This window comes from Eufriesea mexicana, unplaced genomic scaffold (genome assembly GCF_001483705.2).
Source record: "Eufriesea mexicana isolate 0111107269 unplaced genomic scaffold, ASM148370v2 scaffold1824, whole genome shotgun sequence".
NCBI classification, from domain to species: domain Eukaryota; kingdom Metazoa; phylum Arthropoda; class Insecta; order Hymenoptera; family Apidae; genus Eufriesea; species Eufriesea mexicana.
This window is the reverse complement of record NW_016909928.1, coordinates 580,436-606,052: the sequence shown is the minus strand read 5'-3', so window position 1 is coordinate 606,052 and position 25,617 is coordinate 580,436. Positions and strand designations below refer to the sequence as shown.

At 26.6% G+C, this 25,617-nt stretch overlaps 1 protein-coding gene across 1 annotated transcript; it reads right to left on the bottom strand.

Moving 5' to 3' along the window:
- Positions 1-20,180: 20,180 nt before the first annotated feature.
- LOC108549136 (zinc finger protein 800) lies at positions 20,181-24,622 on the bottom strand. The gene is given in 9 exon segments (XM_017902393.1): positions 20,181-21,265; positions 21,419-21,965; positions 22,039-22,190; positions 22,397-22,537; positions 22,620-22,776; positions 22,902-23,177; positions 23,894-24,246; positions 24,249-24,280; positions 24,609-24,622. Coding segments are annotated over 9 exon segments (2,757 nt in total).
- Between the last annotated feature and the right edge of the window lie 995 nt (positions 24,623-25,617).

Below are 25,617 nucleotides of genomic sequence, written 5' to 3'. Positions count from 1 at the left end.
AATGCCTTAAACCTGCCATTTTAACTTGTTTGGTGGTTTTAAAATTAACTTTGAAAATGTGACATTTAGACAAATATCTTTTACCGTATTTAATATTTAATATCTTTAATACGCGTTTAACATACCATAAAATGATTCGTGTTATTTTGCACGAAAGAAACTGCCCTATAAACTGTGAAAATTGGTTGGACACGTCAATCGAATGAGATGTTACCAAATAATCATTTCTCTACTACTTCCCCAACATTCTTGCAGTTTCGTTTAAAAAAAAAAAGTAAAAAAATAATCGACAGAAAATATCACAACAATAATATGCGTGAACACTAAGATTAAACGTTACCAACTATTACTGTGACATAACAATCTTTACGAGTCGATTAGAGTCATTGACGGCCTAAATATAATGCAAATATTTAGCTCGCAGTTAGTATGAAACGGTATAAAATCTCGGAAGACATTTCTTGCTGTATCGATTTAACCTACGTAAAATTATTAGTGATAAAAGCAGTTATTGTATTACAAGCTAGACTACCAGCTAGGATAGAGAGAGCTAAAGCGGACACTTGCAACGGGACCGCGATGTAACTCGGTCTAATAGCTTCCTGATTATTTCGTGAGCCGCTCAGCTGATTTCCTCTCCCTTCAGCTGCGATAGTTTCGCCCCTTGTTGCCATCGAGACGATGAATTATTTCTCACGAAATGTCTGCTGATTCATATATTTGGTCAGAGATTGTAGAAAAACTATTGGAAAAATGATACAAATAAAGGTGTATTGTAAATAAAACGGTACAAGAGAAAATGGAAGTGTGATTTTAATTTATTCCCGAAGAAATTGAATTTCATAATACATAGAAAATCAATAGGCTATATATTCTGTAATTTCAAAGTATCGTTTCAATTGTATTGTTACTATCGAAGCGGTGAATTATTTCTCGCAGAATGGTGTGCTGATTCATTACGTACAATAGTTCACGAGTGTTCGAACGCTATATTTCAAAAGATTTTGATTTAAAAAAAGTCTGCGTGTACCTAAAGCATAACGAGTTACACACGGAGTAATCTGTTTGTCTGGAGAAAATGACTTTGGGAGGTAAACTCATCGATTAAAGTATTAATTTCTTTGTTTCTTAAACGAGATCTTATGAGAAATTTTTGCTAAAAGGTGGCTTAGAGCACTAAAAATTAAACATTTTTTATCGGAAAAGCTTTGCTCTATCTCGCATTGTTATACAGTTATATAGTATACAGTTATACAGTTATATTAAAAAAGATAAAGATCGAACTGTAACTTTGAATAATAATCTCACACACGTGAAATAATATCTGCAAATGAAAATAATTGATCCATGTGTAACTCGTTGTGCTTTACATACTTTACATACGTTACAATGCATTAAAATCCGAATATTTCCGTTAGGGTATTGCCTTAAAATACATACAGCGTTCGAATAGTTTCGTAAACCGCTGTATATATTTGATCGTTTATTTTACAATAAATAAAAGTTTAGTTTTATTAGAAATACAACAATACTAGAGAAAATGGGAATTTGATACCACTCCTTGCACTATGATTATTCTGATTATGAGAAACTGTGCACTATAAAATTATTTCATTTTAATTAGCCACTATTTATTTTATTCGCGATAAAATTATAAAACTTTTGAGGATTTATACAAATTTTGCGCATATTAAAATACATTAAACATAAGCTTAGTTGAATGCGAGTGTAATCCATCTTTATAAGGTTCATGAAAAACTCACGACGGTTTAGACTCGTTATTGTACAATAGTATGAGAGGTTAAATACTGATTATTCCTAAAGATATTATATTGAATAATGCATAAATTATTTTAATGTGTACATTCTTTAAGTTTGGATTTATCATTTCAATTACATCAAATTCCTTGTCATATCTTAAATACCTATCGTGTTTATTTTATAACGTATAATTATTTTATAATATTTTTATAATAATAAATTTTATAATTTTATAATTAATTCGTAATCCTTTATCTTATATATAAATATTTATGTTCTTTCAAGTTCGCATACATAATATTAAATTCGATTTTTCCAATGTTTAAAAAATTCTTCAAATTTCATGAAGCTATTTTTGCTTACATAATGGATCAAAAAGGTATCGACACACTATATTACAAAACAATTCATGTAACCAGAAAGTTTTGCTCTTATTGAAAGTTTATGTATGTGCAAAGCACAATGAGTTCTACATGGATGTTTTTATGGTGGGAAAGCAATTTTTTCCTGCTCTGAATATAATTTCTTCCTTATTCCGGAATCTCATCACGATAGGGTGGTAGAGCATTAAAAATAAAACACTTTTTGAACAAAAAGTTTGGTTGCGTCTTCAGTCCTTGGTCCTATTACAAAGCTATATTTAAACAAGCGAAAAGACCATTGAAAATTCAATTGCTGCTTTCATCTTCTTAAGATCATGTTACATAAGAAAAAAAAAGAAAAAAAAGAATTGTATGTATTGTATAATTTGTTACGATATGTATGCTCAGATTTTCATTTAACACTTGAAGCAGATGAGATCGACAATTGATCTACAATCTTGTAATATAGTGTGACAATACTTTTTGACCTACTGTATATATCTTTCTTAAAATAAAATTTTTAATTTTAATTTAATAAGAAATTAAAAAATTAAAAATATTTACAAATATCGGATGTAAAGTTAGAAACATTTAATTTACTAAATTACTAGATCAAGTTTTTATAGTTTTCAAAGTTCATTGAATTAAATTTAAATATTTCGGATGAAATTGATCCGAGGAATTTTATCTAGAAATAATAAATTAATTTCACTTCCTCCGTTTTTCGATTAGAAATGTTATTCTCAAAAGTTGTTCTCGAAATGTGTAAATAAACGGTATGAACAGGAAAAGTAGAATCATAAACTGGATATAGTAATTTGCTGAGCCCGTGTGGCTTCGAATAACCGACGAACATAATTCGATGGAAGTTAATCCCATTACTGTCCGGAATCTAATGTTTATAAAATCAAAAATGTGTATGAAATATTTTAACGATAAGATCATCTATTATTTTTCGTTTACGGTTTAAGCAACTTCTAAAAGAGAAACTCGTCGAGTTTTGTTGACTTAACGGCATCGATTCCAGGTCACGTTCAGTTACTTCCATATATACTACTATACATTGTACATTGAATAAGAACAAATATCCCCTTGCTTTCCTGCATTACATTAATCTTAATAGCTACAAAATGGTCATTTTGATGAAAATTTTGAACAACTCTTATAAAATAACAATAATGAAAAGGAAAGAGTATAATTACAGGAACATTTGATAAGGTAAGAATACGGATGATGCATTTCACGAAAGCTAGGATGAAACTTATTATATCTTTATTATTTCATAAATAATCCAAATTGCGATGGGAATTTTCCCATTAGTCATTTGTCTGCGTTAATTTATCGTTGCTTCGTTACACAGATGCAAGATGTCCAACAACCGGTTAACAAACGTGGTTATAAATTTGTAAAATTGCATAAAGGAAAATAATTTCATAAGAAAAAATATTGGATTAATCGATAAGTATATAGGACGAGCCTATCTTTTTATCGAGATACAAAGATTAGATTTTTAATAGTTATATGTAATATTTGATTATAAAATTCGAAGAACTATCGAATATCGAGTGAAAAGGTATATACATAATAAGTCACGTAACTATATCGCTTCAACTTTTTTGTAATCTATTCGTTGAATGACAAAAATATTTCGAGCGGAAATTATTTGGTATCAAGAGAAGCATATAATGCAATGATAAATTAAATTTTTTAAGTACAATGTAGAACATTTGATCATGCCATTTGAACGTCTATGAAGTACGGAATAAAAAATTATTAACCCTTTACATTACGACTTAATTATAAAAAATTATGCATTGAAGTAGTATTTAATTTTAGTTAGCCACTATACATCTATTCAATCCACGATAAAATTAGATACAAATTTTAGTAATTCTTCGAATTTTGTACGTGTTAGAAAACGTGAAATGTAATTAGAACGTGTAATTAGTATTACTTGTAATCGTGAGATTTGACACGAAGAACTCGAGACAAGTTAAATTCGTCATTTTAATGTAAAAGGTTAAGATACTTAAAAACAAAAATGAATAATTACCGACTACTATAATTGCGTGACTTATCGTGTATATCAAAGTACATAGTGTCAGGAATCAGTAATTACTAATATTCTCTAATTTTTCGAATCATGTAGTTATATGTTATACATTATGGTTACAAAACTAAAAGTGACCATTACATCTTGATAAAAAAAAAAAAACGAAATAAAGGAGAAATAATTATTCCATTGCATTCCCTCCTGGTAACAAGCAACTTTTAATTAAAACACTTTACGAAGAATACACGCAACAAAATATTATAATACATCAATATCATTAAATCGATTATTGTATATATTTTATTATTTTCATTGTTGTTGTTGATATATTATTGCTTAAAAAAACTTCCCTTGGTGTACTATTTTCAACGGTTTACCAATACTATTATATATTCGGCGTTAACTTTCCTCCTTGTAAAAAGGGATTAAAACGGTTTTCTATATTATAACATGTAGTTTAAAGAGTAGGGATTAAATGACTCATGGTGAACAAAATAAATGGTAAAATAAACAGAAAGCAATAAAGATAAGGCACACAATTGCCATCATAAATGAAATCCTAAATAATAGGGATGCGAGATGCGGGTTCCGGATAATTCGACACAATCCAAAAATAAGTTCTACAGATATAGTATCCTAAGAGAAAAGGAATCGAAAAACTAGTAAATGCTAGAAGCATTCTAGGATCTTAATACGTTGTGCTGCTATATTGTGTAGTTCCGTTATTATAATACTATATGTACGTTTATATTCGCTAGTTATCGTTCCTTTTTTAAGAACGTAAAAGACTTTTAACCTTGGAACACAAACGTTCGTAAATTTTACAACGAACTAGGTTTCATCGGTCACTGTGGTGATGGAAAGCTATTTTAGGCCATATGCCTACTGATACCTTTCCACGTTTGTCATTGATGATAGAGAAAGTTAACATTCTATTGAAATCGACACTTGATAAAATTATGCGAACAACTAATGGAATTATGGTTGAAAAAGAGTTTGAATTATCGTAATATTCTCACGAATCTTCGGATTCGATCAATTCCTAAATCTCCAAGTGAAACGGATCAAAAACCGGATACTAAAGCCGGTATGCCAAAAACTCGGCTAAATAAGAAAAAACAACATTCTGTTACAAATATTCAACAAAATAAGGAAGAATGACGATATACCTATCAAAGTCAAGACCTTCTTGACAAAACGACCTTACCGTCGTTTGCAAGAAAGAATTGTATAAAAAACGTAGAACATTAATATATACAAATTGTTAAGAACTCGAGACAAGTTAAATTCGTCATTTTAATGTAAAAGGTTAAGATACTTAAAAACAAAAATGAATAATTACCGACTACTATAATTGCGTGACTTATCGTGTATATCAAAGTACATAGTGTCAGGAATCAGTAATTACTAATATTCTCTAATTTTTCGAATCATGTAGTTATATGTTATACATTATGGTTACAAAACTAAAAGTGACCATTACATCTTGATAAAAAAAAAAAAACGAAATAAAGGAGAAATAATTATTCCATTGCATTCCCTCCTGGTAACAAGCAACTTTTAATTAAAACACTTTACGAAGAATACACGCAACAAAATATTATAATACATCAATATCATTAAATCGATTATTGTATATATTTTATTATTTTCATTGTTGTTGTTGATATATTATTGCTTAAAAAAACTTCCCTCGGTGTACTATTTTCAACGGTTTACCAATACTATTATATATTCGGCGTTAACTTTCCTCCTTGTAAAAAGGGATTAAAACGGTTTTCTATATTATAACATGTAGTTTAAAGAGTAGGGATTAAATGACTCATGGTGAACAAAATAAATGGTAAAATAAACAGAAAGCAATAAAGATAAGGCACACAATTGCCATCATAAATGAAATCCTAAATAATAGGGATGCGAGATGCGGGTTCCGGATAATTCGACACAATCCAAAAATAAGTTCTACAGATATAGTATCCTAAGAGAAAAGGAATCGAAAAACTAGTAAATGCTAGAAGCATTCTAGGATCTTAATACGTTGTGCTGCTATATTGTGTAGTTCCGTTATTATAATACTATATGTACGTTTATATTCGCTAGTTATCGTTCCTTTTTTAAGAACGTAAAAGACTTTTAACCTTGGAACACAAACGTTCGTAAATTTTACAACGAACTAGGTTTCATCGGTCACTGTGGTGATGGAAAGCTATTTTAGGCCATATGCCTACTGATACCTTTCCACGTTTGTCATTGATGATAGAGAAAGTTAACATTCTATTGAAATCGACACTTGATAAAATTATGCGAACAACTAATGGAATTATGGTTGAAAAAGAGTTTGAATTATCGTAATATTCTCACGAATCTTCGGATTCGATCAATTCCTAAATCTCCAAGTGAAACGGATCAAAAACCGGATACTAAAGCCGGTATGCCAAAAACTCGGCTAAATAAGAAAAAACAACATTCTGTTACAAATATTCAACAAAATAAGGAAGAATGACGATATACCTATCAAAGTCAAGACCTTCTTGACAAAACGACCTTACCGTCGTTTGCAAGAAAGAATTGTATAAAAAACGTAGAACATTAATATATACAAATTGTTATAAATAATATAAATCAAACAACGTCAATCAAAGGCAAAATATAAAATATTATAAAAAAAAAAGAAAAGAAAATAGGAATATTTATGCTTAATCTCTTCACTGTCAATCTTAAAGAAAATTGCCTCGGCCACTTTCATATGTATGTTTTTATAAATAAATTTATAAAGAAGCAAATATCGATTTCCCAAGGAAAAATGTTACTATTTATTATTTCCGAACTTAAAAGGTATGTAATACGATTCAGTTATCTTCTTTTCGCTGCATTTTATTCCGGAAACACATGTGAACGTAATGAATGTAATAAAACGGGGTCAACATATCGGCCAATAACAGTTTTCATATTAAACACCATAAGGTCCGTCATATCGGTCGGTTGGCAATAAAAGCATTAAGGAATATTGAATAACGTTTGTGATCTAGGGTTAATACATTAGATACTGATTCTGTAATATTGCATGATTTCGCTATTTTTTCTTTATTTGAAATTAGTTTTGACATTCGGTAAAAATACAATCTCATTTTCCTTATACAGAGCAGAGATTCTTGAGCGGAAGGAAAAGGAAGAAATAGAAATAGTCTATGGGAAATACATGAAATGAAGTCTTGGCCTAGAAAGAAGCACACCGGAGTCTTTGGTCTTACAGAAGACGAAACGAGAGATAAGATGAGGGTACGAACAGGAAGAAAAGCACAAACATTGGAGGAGGAAGCAATGAAAACGGAAGAAATGGTTGAAGGAATGTATAAAGGAAAAATGAAAATGAGAGAATGAGAAATGCAAGGGAAAGATTAGAATATCTGAGAAGATATGGATTTAGCCCAGAAATAATAATGCGGATAAAGTAGAAAGTAAGGATGTAGGTGCGAAACTGGGAGAAAGGGACAAGGAGATACAGACACAACTACAATAAAGGATAAGGATCTCAAGGTATAACGAATACTACAAATTTATCAAATTAGTAGGCAGACTAGAATACTTAATAACAAGAGACGAAGGGAATTGATAGCAAAAATTAGGTGCAGAAATTTCGAAGTAACCAATAGGTATTGTTTGAAGGAAGTAGAAATGAGACGCAAACTGTGCGAGAGAAATAAGGCCATTTTAAAGTATTTCATAGAAGAATACGAAGGAACAGAAAGACTGAAATATGGAATAGAAGCATAATGAAATGAGAAAATAATGCGATAGATAAAAAAGAAGGTGGACAAGATAAAAAAGAAAGAGGCAGAGGATGAACCAAAGATAAAAATTATTGATTATAAAACAGGAGAAGATAATTACGAAATACGTAAAGATAAGAAATGAATAAAAGAAGAAACTGGAAGAGATTTAGAGAATGTAGAATATACAGATAGAATATATAGGGATATGAAGTCTTGAGATAAGATAGGATAAAACCTCATTTTCTTGAAATTTGTATTACATATGTACTATTTTCTAAAAATAAAAAAGCTTTTAACGTATTTTCTTCCAAATATTTGTTACTCATAATAGTTAAAATCTAACAGACGTAAAATGTGTTAGGAAAATTTATATAATAATTTAATATTAATTTAATAATTTATACATTATATAATGCATAAATTATATATAATTATACATAATTTAAATATTTTTATATTATATAAATAAAAATTTATATAATAATGGTAAATAGTAAATTTACATAATAAGAGTCGTGGACCGCGATGAGAACACCTCTGATTGAAAAGATCGTAGAAATATAAGACGTAATTTTTATAGATAAAAAAATTCAACTATAAATCTTTTTCACGCCAAGGAAAAGAAATTAACGCGTGAAGAAAAGGTGGTGTAAGACTTCGGAACTAAAAATACGATCCCAAATGTAAAACATGGAGGGAAACCTGTCATGATTTGGAAATCAGTGATATCATCAGAAGCAGGAAGCTTAGCATTTATAAATGCTATTTAGTGTTATTTTTGTTAGTCGTTATATTTGCATATCCGTGATATTAATTTCTAGAATAATATGAAAAAATTACAAAATGCAAGAAAAGATTGATTCTATTGACAAAATCAAAATCCTAAGCATACTGCTCGTGTAATTTGAGAATATCTACTATAATATGTTGCCAAACAACTTTTCTCTCTATCTCAGTTTCAGGATTTAAATCCGATACAGCATATTCTGAATTATTATGGAGGAAATATCAAGAAACACAATATAACGAAGGAAACTTTAGAAATTCGGGATCTTTTTGTTATTTAACAAATTTGGGATATACGTTCACAAAAATGTTCGAATTTTCTTTATCGAATATAATTAGATTTATTATCAGATAGCTAAAGGAGTGTGATTTATATGCGATTTATTCGTGATTATAGCAAACTTTACTATAAGATTGGTATATCATAATGAAGTAAATTTAAAGCTATTTTAAGGATAATAAAATTCAAAATAATAAGCAATTTCGAAGGAATAAAATTGTACGAACACTTTCCTAATGTGTACCTATAGTTATAATAATGCTTTTATCTGTTTTAACAATTTACACTCCGAGTAACTCTTTTATTCTGTCAATCAACGGCATCGAACAGACTTTTCCAGTACAAAACATACTGAAATTAAAAATTTTGTTTCGAAGAAAGAAAAAATGAAAAAATCTGTGAATTTCTTTACAAAATAATGTTACCTACTATTTTCATTTCTATCAATGAAGACAAAAGCAAATGACAAATTACAAATTAATAACATCGCTGTGTAACGGTGTCAGTGGAGTGCGAAGGGTTAATACAGTAGAACCTCGATTATCCGAACCAATCTTGATATATAACCGCTTGAATAATTATATTTTTCTAATGATTAAATAACACTATTTTCATACAAAAAAAATAGTCGTATATATTCTATGAAATATGAATAGTAAATGAAAATAATTTTTTTTCTCAGAAATTGAACAATTTTTTCTAGTTCATTCTTGGTTCGGATAATCGAGGTTCTACTGTATTTCTACGTAATAGAATAGAATTTATAATAATACTAACTGACATGTTAATAATCAAATATGTAATTATACAAAGTTGTTATTTATTTTAAGCAAAATTGCCTTTTAGGAGACATACAAGAACTTTTAGCGAATGATTGAAATTTTAAATTACAATTGCCTTATTTCTTATCTAAAAATTAGTTTCACGAAGAAAAGATATATTCTCGAATTTGTGTAAAAATTCTTTTTATTCGTGTATGCTTTCGGCTAAGATAAAATAAATATTGTTTTTTTGCATGGTCCAGAAAATATTATCAAGAGATAAAAAAGGTTTACACGAGAATGAGTTAAAACATCTTATCTGAATGGTTTTTCGACTTTAAGCATTATTATATACACTATCGGTTTAGATAAATTTGTAATTGAAAATAGGTCGAATCAAAATGTGTTTCGACTTCTATGCACAGAGAAAATTATAGCTATATACTAACAATATTCTTCGAGGTAGGTACTTATAATGAATGAAAATTTAAAACTATATTTTCATGATATATGTTATAATATTGCGCTGTTCTTTTACGTGGTAAACTTTTAATCTAAATTGTACTCTTTTTATTGCTCAAAAAATGAAGATCTTTTATCAAAATCATTTCTTCAAAATTTAACTTTTTAAAAATCGACTGTGTAATGAACAGTCTTTGTTGATATACCTCAAAAAACTGATCTTTCGCAAACGAATAAAACACGATGATATAGAACTGGATACCCCAAATCACTGCAGCGAATAATGCATTTTTGCAACTAATTCCTGTAATTGCAATATATTATACATATTTCTATGTAAAAAAGATTAATTATTATAACTGGAGATATAACTAAAGTAAGAAGAAAGGGATAAACATAAAAGTGTTTATATCGTCTTGGAAAAAAGAGAAAAGAGAAAAAAAGTGAACCTACATATATCTTTGAGGCACTATCCTAGCATGAATTCTTATAAAAATTGATTTTTTTTCTCATTATCTTAAAAAATGTATTTCGAGAAATATATATACAAAATCATACGTCTAAACTTATAATATACTGTTGACAGTATACTTCAAAACAGAAATATGAAATATCAAAAATAGCAAAATAATATGAATATTTATTAAATGAAATTTTTTATCAATTTGAGTATTAATGTTTGAAAAATGAAAAACGCTGATTCATATCGACGACGTATAAATATGAACGAAGTGATGCTTATTTAAAGTGAACAATATTATTATGTCAAACAGATTTCATCGAATCTTTTCGAGTTTTATTCCGAAAATGCTCGTAGTTTCATACATAGTCCTAATCTTTCAATATCATATAATTGGAGTATTTAAAAGCAATGAAATTAATATTGGAGTACTCGACATCAAATCATTGTTGGAGAGCTGGTCGAGAAACAGCAATGAATCATTAATTAGACCTTTGCTTCTAAACAGATTCGCTATGGATCATTAATCGTAGAAATGTTTATCGTCTACGCTGTTGGCGTATTTAACGAAAAAATTTTTAACTATTTTGAATCTAGTGCCTAAGGTGGTGTTAGTTATTGGACAACAAGTCGAAATGCTAGCAAATTCTACAGAAGCTGTAAAGAGAGTTCGAATTGCTCACAGAGCAGAAAAATTAACAAAGTAGGACTTCTTCGAGTAAGGAGAAAGTCCCCTTTGTGCTCGTGCTGCGGCAGATTAGTTAAAAGAATGATTTTCGTCGAATATATGAATGGTTATCGGAATAGAAAATTTTAAATACACTTTCTCAACGATTCTGTTTTCTGATAATTCACATGTTCACAGGCGAAAGTGATTGCTCAACGCTTCGAAATTTACAAATTTTAATCGTAAACCATTCGATTGATACTTGGTTTTTTATGTTTGACATGAATTTCTTTTCATATTTAATTAGCCTTGAAATAATAAATAATTTATATAAAATAGCATGCTTAATCCTATACTCTTAAATAAATTATTATAATAATGCAATTCAAACGTTTATTAAACGAATTTAGTTGGTTTAATTGGTTAATTAATATTTTAATATATTAGACAATAACGACAAACTATTTACTGTTAAACCGTCATAAAAAGGGTAATAAAATTTTAAAAAATTTATTTATAATTGGTTTGACGTTATTAAGGATTATTTCCATGAACATCCTTATAGTTTTTCTTATCCTTTGATCGTATACATATGTACGATTATATGATATACATAAATTCATTTGTCAATAAAATCAAAGTTGCTACATCCTTCGAAAGTGAGATTAATGGTATTAATTATATATATATATAGAAGTCTATCTATCGTATGAATCCTACCAACGTTAAATTACGTTTTGCAAATAATGTTTTATATAAACGGATCAAAATAAAAACAAACGTTTATGAAGTAAAACATATAAAATGTGCATCATAATAAAAAAGATTTGTACTATATTTGCATCTCTGCAGTAATCTTTATTAATACTAATAATAATCTTGCGTTACTAACCTTGAACTAATATACTTCTAAATCAATTCTTCTGTGCCCATTTGATTCATTGCAAAGAAACTCACTTACGAAATCGAATACTCGGAAATAATACAAATTGATTTTATATATTATGAATTAAATTTTAATTATATATTAAATATTACACTAAATACTTTTTATTATTTATTACTTATTGTTTATTATTTACTATTTAAATATTTTTATCCTCCCACGATGAGTACTTTAAGTCGTTACAGTCTTGAAATCTTTTTTGCTCACCCTGCACATAATATGAACTAGATTAAGATAATATAGATAATGTAGGCTTTTTACTTAAATATACATATTAAATTATATTACATATTAAATATATGCCTAATTATTCCAGTATTACTATCTATGTATACTATTTTTAGCAATAAAAATTACTAACCGGTAATGTGTATTTAAATACACTGTATGTAATTAATAATAATTAAAATAGTATAATGAAAATAAGTAACTATGATATATAATTGCATTTTTATCGTAATACAAGACAATATTAATTTTGCTAAAAGCAGCTATCACTGAAAAGCATTTTCAATCATTGAAAATACAAAAACCTTGGTACCAGTCATTTTGACCCGTTTGTTAGTTTTAGTATTAGATATACGTACATCTCGAGCCAGCAAATTTAGTTTTAAAGACTGCATCCAGCACTACGTAAGATAAACGAAGATCTTTAAAACTTAATTTCAACTTATGAATAAACTAACAATTACTCGAACAATTGTAAATTAAGTTAATTAAAATTGAAAAAGAAAAATATGGGATTTTCTTAATAGCAGCTGATTTTGAATGAATAGAACAAACGAATAGGAGGAAAATATCTGAGAAATTAAAAGTCGACGATAAATTTTATCTCGTAAAAAAAACAACAAAATAAGCAAGCAAACGAAAAAACTATATATGAACATATGCATGTATCATTTTATACGTACATTAAATATTCTTTAAATAAATAAATCTATTTATAATTGTGTTCATATCTTAAGTAAAATAAAATGAATTCTTCCACTGTACTTCTTTATTACATTTACAATTCTTTTTTCTTTCGAATATGTAAATAAGTTTTGTAACAACATCAGTTTAATCTTTATTAATATATATATAATAAATATTATTACATATAAATATTTATTAAAAACAACAGAATTTAATTGTGTTTAAAAAACATTTTGTCATATAATTGAAGCACATAGAGTAATATACATATATTATGAATGTAATATTTTTATGTATGTACACTTATTAATAGTAATTTTTTGATAATATACACAATAATAATAATATTATAATAAAACTAAATAAACTAGTAAACTATTACTAAAGTAATAAAATAAAATATAACGTTAAGTTTATTATATACATATACATAAAAATTCTCAAAATCTTAAATTTTTGTCTAGCATTCATTAAAATGTCTATTAAATTTCGGACTTTCCTGCTCTATAATTCACATTCCATAAATATTGACAGTTTAAAATATTCGTGATATATGTACATACACATCTATATAAACTAAAAATAATAAAAATTGGCCGAAGTACAATATGATCAAATATAAAGAGATTACAAACGCGAAACCTTTATAGCGTTTCTTAAGGCACGAAATATGCATATCGCGCTTGATTATTATTTACTCAAGATACGACAAAACTATCTCTAAGAAAAATATTTTCACTCGAGCTAGCTTGCACACGTAACATAACGAGGGCATTGACGTCGTGTAAAGTGCATGTCATGTGTTGTTATGGAAACGCAATTCATCACAAAAGTAGCTTTTTCTTTTATCTCTTTTCTTTTTTTTATTACCATTTATACTTTCATCTATAGATTGAGATTTACTACACATGCAATTTTGTATTAAAATTTTGCCAACATTGTCTAATCCTTTAAAATTATTTATGTCGTATTATAGGTCAATTACCATATCTTTTTCGATAATTCTATTCCACGCTATTTCAAGGAATTATATGTAAAAATATATCTATAATAATCTATAATGATGTCTATATAAATAATCTGTTAAAATATCTATACTAATATCTATGTAAATAATTTATTAAAACATCTACAATAATTTATATTTCAAAGAAAATCCACACGCTTTGTATAATGCTTTGTATATTTAAAGAGGTAAAGAAAGCGAATTACATTATTTATTGTTAGAGGATTATCTATTGTTTCTACTTTTCGGCACCATATGACACAGTATTTACCAATTTAACAAAATGCATCGAAGAACAAACATGTCTTTTTTCTCGAAAGCAATATATGGAAATCTACTTTCTCCAGTTTCGACATACTTCAGGACTTACGTTTCAACGTATTTAAAACTACATAAATATTTTTTTTTACGCGATATGTTTGTTTTATACCTTTAACATTGTACACATTGTTAAGCATATTGCACATTTTTACAGCGTGATTATTTTTATCGCCTATAGTAAATGAAATAACGCTTTTACTTTTAATTTAATTATTAATATTATTGCATTATCATAATTTAAGTATCAAAGTTACTTCTAGTTTACTTTAGTGGTCGACTTTAATTAAAATTCAACAAATTCTAAGAAAATTCTCTACATGCTAAAATTATTTTTAAAGTAATTTACTCTTTTTTTAGAATTTTCGATTTGTCATCAAATTTATTACAACAAAATTCTAAAAAAGCAATAGATTCCTGAAAATTTTCTTATAATTTATTGAAATGCCACTTTCTATCATCTAAAATAGACAATGCCAACAATCGACTCGTATTCTAGGTTTTATTTTGTATTTGAAAAGTTTCTTGAAATATTTTTAAAGAACACTAACAACATACAAAATGGTGTGAAAACAGGATTGAACAATACATGTACAGAAGGCTATCTATCGTATGAACCCTACCAACGTTAAATTAGGTTTCGCAAATAATTTTTGATATAACCGCATCAAAACAGGAACGAATGTTTATTTCAAGTTATATGTTTGTATTAATTTCTTTGTAAAAGATATTCCATCTTTCTTCTATTTTTAGAGAACCATTAAGTGCCACCGTAAGCGGTGCTAAATAAAAGTTATAATAAATGAAAATTATAGTCATTTTGTCAAATTTTTATCTCGTATCGAGTAATTTTATAGTCGTTGTGTATTTCGCATTGACACGAAGGCAAATAAAGTAGCTGTATCTTCTATACGATTAATTCGCGAAAAAGATGAAATATCGAACTTTTTTTTTAAGTTATAATATAATTTACAAGAAAATAAAGCACAACCTTTCTATACCGATATATTTAACTAACGTAACTCTTGGTTAGCGTAATAAGTTGTTTCGAGGATAAAGCTACAATACAATCAAAACCGTTCGTTAGCTACTTGCATTATAATTTAATTATAAGACACAGTGCATTGTAAAGTTATTTAATTTTAATTAGCCACTATATACTTATACTATTCCGAATAAAATTATACAAATTTTTAAGATCTATATAAATTTTGCGCACGATAAAATACGTTAAATATAATTTTAGTTTAGTGCGAGTGTAATTCATCTTTATAGGATTCAACATAAAAAACTCACGACAAACTAAACTCGTTATTCTAGTATAAGTAGTTAAATATCACGAAAAGCCTTTATCTTACAATTAGTTATTCAATAGACTCTGACAATGTGAAACACAAATCTATCAAAATATGCAACGTATTATTACCAATTGAATAATCTGACCCACTAAAAATAAATTACCAAATAATAATATAAATCTTAACATTCGTTAATATTAATCGTAACATTCGGGCTTTTATACATTACAGCTTATTATTTTTCACAATTGAACTGCTGAAAAAAAGGAAACAAAAGAGATAAAATAACTGAAATATTATTTCTAATAAATATATAGCTTTACTTTTACTTTTAACATACATAACTTTTAATTACCCGTAACTATATCATATATACGAAGCATTATCGATTATTATATATTATTATCGATTAGAAACATTTATCGTGTTTACAATAATTCATGTAAACATAACTTATCCATTCCAAATTCGCACTACATAATGTAATTCTATAATTTGATTATTAGAAATAAGGAATAAAGAACAAATATATTTAATTGTTTGAACATATTGCTATGAAATAAATTACAATAACAGATCATGATTGTAATGATAACGAATAGGATATAATTACACCGGAAAGATTTTATCTCAAACTTTCTTCCTTAAATTCTTTAACTTAATCGTGATGCAACAGAAGTTCGACTTTCAGGAAATAAAAAATTAATTGTATTCAACAAATCGAATCGCAAAATACACTATAATTGTTATATAACATAGAACATAAAATAAAATAATTACAAATATTTCCAATAACTTATATGTATTAAGTACACAACCTCATAAAAGACTTTTATCAGCTTATCTCCAACACAATCTAAACAAAAAACAAAATAGCATTTCGACTAAGTATGGATCACACCAGTCACTCACAAATACGTAATCGAAAAAATTAAACAATCTATTTCTAACTACTGCGGTATCGAGCTCCTAACAATTAACTAACCATTTGCTATATGACTGCAGTAAAACTAATTCAATAAGAAATACAACGTAATACCTTCTAACGGACCAAAAATATATAAAAAAATACCTTTAAGCACCTCAAGAAAATAAGTATCTATGAAAAAATATAACACCACACTGATGTGCGTTGCTAATGATCTCGTAGTCGATGCAATGTAAAACCCATAAGGAGAAAATATATGTATTAAAATTTATTTATTTTTTCGTGTAACATTAAATGCAAAAATAATCGACTCGAATAATTTTCTGAATACGATAAATAAATGTTAATAACGTAATGCTTGAAAACTATTTAGCTTTAAATTTTTAGCTTTGAAACGAAATATATATGTGATAATATATTACTAATTACGTATTAACATCATTATACATATTAAAGAATAGTGCAAGTCCATATAGTACAACTGATTAAAAACGATAGGACTACGGAAAAATATTATATTACGATAAATCTATTTTCTCATTAAAAAACAGATGTGGAAATAAAGTAGAACATAAACACGATAAAAGAGAGGGGGAAGGCACTAGGAGACAAGAGAAAAGGATAGAGAAAAAGGGAGAGAATTTCCAAGAAGGGAAAGTTGCGCACCTCGTTACAAAACGAATATGAACCGGACAATTTTGATTTCAAAGTGCCACTACCAAATTAATTTCTTTATAAGACTAAAAAGGAATGCCAGCACCATATTTGATAAAGGCACATAGTTTTTATAACTGTCGATACTTTTATATATATATATTGCTATATGATTTTATTAAATGCGTAGGACAAAATGACAAATGAAATTTTGTAATAAAATTTCAATATTACAAAATATTCTAAAAGGCAAAATAAAAGAATATGTGAAAAACGAAACATAGGTAAAGACAATAAAAAATAATTTTAAAAAAGTTATATTAATAAATCTATGTACGTATTTCAAATTTAAACATCGTATAAATTTAGCAAAGTGAAATAAAATCTTTGCTTTGTTTTTAATATATTGACGTTAAAAACCAATATAAAAACATGAATATAGTATATTAACTTTTGATTTATGTATCATAAACTAGATTGCGTACATTAATAATTAAATTTTATAACTTTAAATCATTCTTATCATGCAGTGAAATTTAATTATTAAACTCATTTTACTGAGTTTTAGATTGTTGCTTCACTTGAATAAAACTACTAAAAAAATATAACGATACAAAAAGTAATTAACCAATAAACAAATAAGCAACGAACTATAAAAATGTGTAAATACATAAAATGAATAACAAGATAATAAAAATAAACGATATATTTATAATCAATATGCTTACAATTTTCTTATACCACTTAGTTTATACGATCACATACGTAAATTAATCTGTTTAATTTTCGTTTCGTTTCAGAAATTCTATCATTCTTTTTAATACAAACAACTAATGCCAACTCATTTCAAGTATAATTTGATATTTAAAAATTTCACATATTTCACGTGCAATTATAAAAAACTATGTAAAATGCATAATGTATAAAAAAATTAAATTTAAAATAAAAAGGCAATAATATATATCACCTTGTAAATTAACGTAATTGTTATAAAAAGAATATTTAAATGAAACTTTTATGTTTATTGAGAATTCAAAAATGAAGAATAATTCTTAACGGAAGATAGAAAAGAAAGAAGCAAAAGAACAGATGACTTACGTTTACGATACCGCACCTAAGATTCGTCAGCGAAAGATTCCACAAAATTAGAAGGTTAATACAAATAATGCACTTCACACCACGTCACTATTTATCACCATTATAAAGATAATAAAATCAAATTGTAATAATTTTACCGGCGTCATTCGTACTAATAAATTCTTTAAGATAAAAGCAAGGAAGGTAACATCGTCACTCGGTGCTGTTTGCCGCGCATCTACTACAGGTATCTGTCGCGGTAGTTCTCCCACCAATGGCGGCAACTTTGCTCTGATAGGAGCTTTGTCGACTAATCAGTAGTTAGCTTCTTAAATGTAGACAAATCATACTGTTGAAAGTTTTTGCGCCTTCACATAGATATATATATATACAGGATACGTCTCTATATAAGATTTATATTATTTTATTCCATTGTTATTCTACTATTTTATAATGTTACAGATAAAATTAATTTTATCAATTAATAAAGTATCAAAAATTCAATAAAAGTATGGTAGGTACTTTATTATGGTATACTAAGTATGATTATAACAATTCTTCTGTTTCATTATATGTTCATATTATATTTTCACCAAGTGAATTTTTACACTATAATTTCTATTTATACACATATATAAATTATATTTTTTCACAAACTTTACTGCTTGTTTTTATATTATCATATATTTATAATTCATCAATATTATATAAGCATAGAAATGATTTACACATAATGAAAAATTTTATACAAATGAGATGATTCCATTATTTTAAATATTTTTCAATTTTAAATTAAACAAATAATATTACTTTAAGTTGTAATATTAATAAAAATATTTCATTATTTGTAATAATTTAGAATGCAATAAATTTTTAAATTTGGAATAAATTTATTTATATTTATTCGTTTAATTTAAAATAGAAAATAAAGTATAATTTATTCATTTTATATTAATTTTAAATATTATAAATTAAATATAACTTTTTATGTAAACATTTGTTTGCATTTAACTAACATCAAAGAAACAAAATAAATTAATTAAATTTTGTATTGCTTTAAATATTTTAATCCATTTTTTTTTTTTATCTAAAATTTTATCTAAAAATCTAAAATACACAGAACATGTATAGATCATTGTACATTGCAAATCGGAAAATGTTCATTAAATATAACTAGTATTACATATCATACAAATGAATTATCTACATTTTTAATCTTTCTCCTCTTATTATTGAATACCTTAAATGATTTTTTATGTAAACAAGTTTCGTTACGAAAATTTCATTGTTTCGATTTATTTGTTGAGCGAACAATATATTGAAGAATTTAATTCTTAAAATTTTTCAATAAAAGTAAAAGATCTGGCAATACTTTAAAGTATTCTAAATTTACCAGTATTAAACCTCTACAATCCACTGTCATTATGTAATTTATTGATAAATTACAATATTGATCATATATATATATATATATATATATATATATATAAAAATGTACAGAATGCAAAGGGTTAATAAAAAATATACATTTATATAGGTATTTATGAAGAATAATTAAAAGAGATTTACTAAAAATTGATTTACCGAGACGAAAAACAGTGATTTAAATTTTAAACAATCTATTTCACTTCAATATAGATTCCACTAACTTCAATGTGATGCATTTTTAGTAACTAACTGTGGCACTGAGAAAAAGTAAAACTATTTTTTAAATCTTTATCAAGTTTAATTTCGCATCTGCTTATAGCATTGTTTGCACAAAGAATTGATATTTTATCATTTTGTACAGGTTTAAAACGTTTGGACGGTTGCTCTAAATCTCTTTCCAAATTATCTTCTTCCTGTACCGGAGATTTTTTGGCAAGTGGTTTATTGAAAGATTTCATAATTAAAGAATCTTTACGAAATGTAACTTCCTTTAGATCATAAATAAAATCCTTGTTTAGAGGTTTTATTTTATTACGAATAGGACGTTGGGATTTTGAACTGTCTTGCATACATGCAGTATCACTTTCTTTTAAATTAGAATCTTTAGATCGTGCTTCAACAGCTTCTATATTTTGTGATTTTGAACTAGAATTTTCTGGAAGTACAGTTTCCATTGAGTCTGCTTGTTTTGTAGAATGAACTTCAGAAGATCCAAAAATAACTTCCATCACCATTCTTCTAAGATCAGGGTCTAGTCCTAGTGTATTTTGTCCTTTAGCAGCATTATTCAAAGTCTCTTGAATTTCTCCATTCTCAATTATTACTACTGGATCTTTATCGATTACTTCTGTTTCTGTTTCATTTATTCTTTCTTCTTCAACCTGAACTTCTGGTTCCATATGTTCTGGAGAGATATTAACTTCTACGATTTCTGGAGCATCAATCTCCTCTTCTAAATTTGCCATATTTGACGTAATATTTTGATCACACGCATATTGATCATCTGGGATCTGAATTATCATTTCCTCTATAATAGGACGATTGTTTTGAGCATTGTGTATTTTATTGCAATGTGCTATACAATCACACTTAACAAAACATTTATAGTCACAGAGTTTACATTGATAACGATTCCAACCAATATGAATGGCAGCATGTCTTCTTAGATTATTCACTGAAGTGAATTTTCGTTTACATGGGAGGCACTCAAGCTTTTGAAAATTTACTATTGAAGTCACTTTTTTTTCCATTGTTAAAACATGATCCAATTTTTCAGATTCTGTAACATGTTCTGTACTTATTCCTACAGACACCTCTTTCGCAATATGTCCTAGAAATAAGAATATACTTTCATCGCATATATTATATTATTAATAAAAGTCAGAATAAAAATAATTTACTTAAAAACTTGTGAAATACACTTGTGTAAATTGTAACAGTTTAAATCTTACGAATATAAAATGTAGACTACTTGCATTTTTACCTGTATTATTATTCAGTCTCTTTGCACTATCCTTATTTTTTCGTTTTTTACTACCAACATTAGTTTTATTTTTATTTATATTAGTATACACAATCTCTACAGGTTCAAAAACATCACTTGCAGAAGAAAGATTATCCTTTTCTATATTTTCTTGTACTCCATTTGTAAGAACTTTAGTTACATTTCTATTAGACTCATTTTGTGAAACTGATTCTCCGCTTTCTAACATATCCCAGTCTGCTTTACTTAAACTAGCAACTGCTTCTACACGAATAGGTGTTTCATTACTATTATTGATTTCTGTAGAAACAGAAGAATCTTGAACATTCACATTTTTCTGAGCTTCTGGATCAGTCACACTATCATTTGAAATACAATTTAATGGAACTTTATTTATTTTTTTGATTTTAGTTGTATTTTCATATGCTGCAACACGCCTATGACAATATTGCAAATGAGAGGATAAAGCTGCTTTTCTATCAAATCTTTTTCCACAGCCCCCACATCTCTGTAATTCTGTATCAGATTCTAAGTGATCTATCCATTCCTATCAAAATTCTCTGTTTTAAATTAATGGTATTTTAATAACAATTGTAATATGTCTATAATAATTAAGATACCTGTGTTTCATTAACTCTTAATGCACTATTCATTAAAGTTTTATTGGCATCTTCCCTCTGCAAATCTTCAGCAGCAGTAGTATCCTTAATAAATGCTTTCTCTTGAATTTGTGTCCTCAGTCTCCGTACTTGTTCATTAGATTTCCTATGAACTGTATTTTACATTTAAAAATTTAATTAAAACAGTTCTAAATTAAGATGAATTTTATTCCAACAACATTTTTCTTCTAATGTAATTTCTTACATAATTGGAATTATAATTTGCTTCTTTAAGAAATTATAAATGTAATTAAATTCAATATTTATGTAATCGTTATATGATTATTATTTTATACAAATTATAGAATTTTTTACACACCTTTAAAGAGATGTCTATAAACACTCCAGGTATTGGCAAATGTACTGGAACAACAAGGGCAAGGGTAACATAACCTGTGAGATGTGTGTAATGTCCTTGTGTGAACTGTTAATGTCTTTTTTGTTGAAAATTTTGCATAACCTAAAAATTAAACAATGCTGCAATTATGATACAAGATAAACCATATAACTATACATATAACAAAAAAATAATAAACGCATACATATAGGACAAATGAGCTCATTTTCATGAATACCAATTTCTCCATTATTATGAATTTGAGTTGTGGCATTGCTATTTATCTGTTGACTAGATTGTAAAATTTGTCCATTTAAACCTAACACTGCAGTTTGTTCACTTATTCCTTTTAATTCCATTACCTGCATATCATTTAGAATTTATGTATTATTAAAATGTAAATTTATTAATAAAATAATTAAAATAACTAATTAATTGCACTTTTAATTAATTATTTGTAAGTATAATAATTATTTATAATTACTACCTGTGCTTTCATTAGGTCAGTATAACTTTCTGTTGAAATTACTGATTCAATAGTTTGATAAACTGCTGATGAGTTTGGATGTACAGTTTCTAAACATAAGTTTCCTGTATTCGTTTGTAAATTTTCTATTTGTTTTTTCTGTAACATATTAACAACTGCAGTAAGATCCTTCTTCTGCTGTTCTTTACAAACTTGACTTCTTAAAATTCTATCGTTTCCACAAGGTTCTTCGAAATGTTTCTCTGATTCTGATATATTCAATTTACTTGTAGATATCTGTAACAAATAAAAACTATATTATATTATATACAGACATTTATTTACATTTATAATATAAACATATGTGTGTGTGTGTGTGTGCGTGTATATAAAATTGTAATAGTAATTCAAATTATACAATTATATATTATATATTCAATACATTCAAATTATATATTGTACATAATTTTTGTCTTATGACAAAATCAAAGTTATATATATCTTTTTAATACAAAAATATTATTCATAAACCACTTAAATACATTCATAATGTATTTATTCATAATTAATTTGTATATTTGTAATATTTTACAGAAACTATATTAAATGAGATACTGTACCAATATTATTAGGGTTTTCAAAGCTAACTGATGACAACAAAATATTACAATGATAAAAAAAAATGAAATTTCTTTTATACTATCCTTAATCTTTAGATAAGCATAATTTAACTCTACTATACATTTAATTTTTCTATTATTTGACATTATTTTATAATTTCAAATTTTAAATTAATTTAATTTTCAAAACATTATATAATTTTGAGAGAAAATAATATTTTGAATTATTTGAATATCTCTTTATCTACTTTGTATTGAATAGTGTAACTTAAATTTCAATTATATATTATTAAAAGTTATGCAAATAACTTTTAATTATGATATATAATTACTTTTTAATAGACTTTTAGTAATCTTATCTCTATATAAATAATATAATAAAATAGGACATACTATATCGTTATTGTTGGAAGAGTTCCTAGCAAACGTAATATCAAATTTTTCTTTGCAATAGACACGTTTATGGGAAATAAAATTAACCAAACTTCTAAAAAGGCTTCGACATATGCGACATTCATATACCAAATCACATTCATATGCCAGAATAGATCTAACTTCATCACTGCCATTTTCTAAAACTTTGCTCACACGATATAAGGTCGAAACACTTGTGTCTATTGGTGGATGTAGTTGTGATAAATCTGGATCTATAGATGTAATTTCTTTCGAAGGAAATTTAACTTTTCTAAATTTTCCATTTGGTTTTCTAGCTCTTGCCTTTGCTTTCATTGATTTCATTTTGTATCAACGTTGTACATCCAATGTATTAACTTGTTAAAACTGCAAAGAACGGTACATTATAAAATTATGTAAGTTCAATATTGACAAATTCATTAGACAGAAAGTAATATATGAAATTCAAATTATACATATTAATTATCACAATTTATTATAAATAGAGAAAAGTTAGATATTTTAAGGAAGAAACAAATTAAGATAAATATAATCGCAAAATTGAAGATACTATTTTAAAAAATGAAAGAATTATATATAAAAATTATATTTTAAAAATAATAATTATTTTTTGTTAACAAATAGAATACTTAAAGACTGAATGAAAGTTTTAGATTTAGAAGTGTATTGAGAAAAGCATACAATAGAAATGTACTGTCTCTCCTGCATTTTTCTGCTTAAGAATTGGTTTTCACTTTTTAGATTTTGGATTTATGAAGAAAATAAAATATCAGGAATCAAGAAAATATATTAGAAATTTGTTATTCCACGAAAAAATTACGCGATTTAACTATTCTTAAATGACATGGATTCACGATTTCGATCGAGCTACGACCTCCATTTTTCCGAAACTTCGAAGTTCTTGATTCTACCGCTCTGATGAAACGGTACCGGGCAGCACTTTCACTTCAAGGATAAACATTTTTACTTGTTATTCAATATTTCTTATACGTTAAACACTTCACAATAATAAATTATGCGATTCATTTATGTACAAAGATATGAATTTATAAAATAAGGAATAAGTTACGATTATTATGTTATGTTGTTTTTAAATCTGTTATAGGAGGTTATGTTACATGAATTTCTAAAATGTAACAAAATTTTAAAATGAAGCTCTTTATTATTATATAAGAGTCAAAATAAAAGTAACAACCATGACAACAATTATAATAAATACTCTATAATAACATAATGTGTGATGTGGAAATAACAAAAAAACAGATTAATGTTATAATATTTCAAAGAAATAATTTATATTTCACTACATTTCTAAAATATATGAATGTTAAAATTTATTACATTGACAATTTGTAAATGCATTATCCAATGTATATAATTTCCATAGCGTATTAGTTACTTTAATAATAATATGTAACTATTATTGTTTTAAATATATTATCCTATCTAAAGTAACTATTTCTAGACAAAATTACTTTTATTACAATTTGATCTTATTTTATTATAATTTGACTGTATTAACAATACAGTCAATTATTACTAAATGCCTTTAAAATTAGTACAATAAATATAACAATAAGTAAAAAATACTATAAAGATTTTAATAATTTCCTTTAAAATTACTAGTACATTATATTTTCAATTTTTTTTAAAACTACATTTTCAAAATTGTTAATTACAGAAAAGGAAAACTTATTATAATT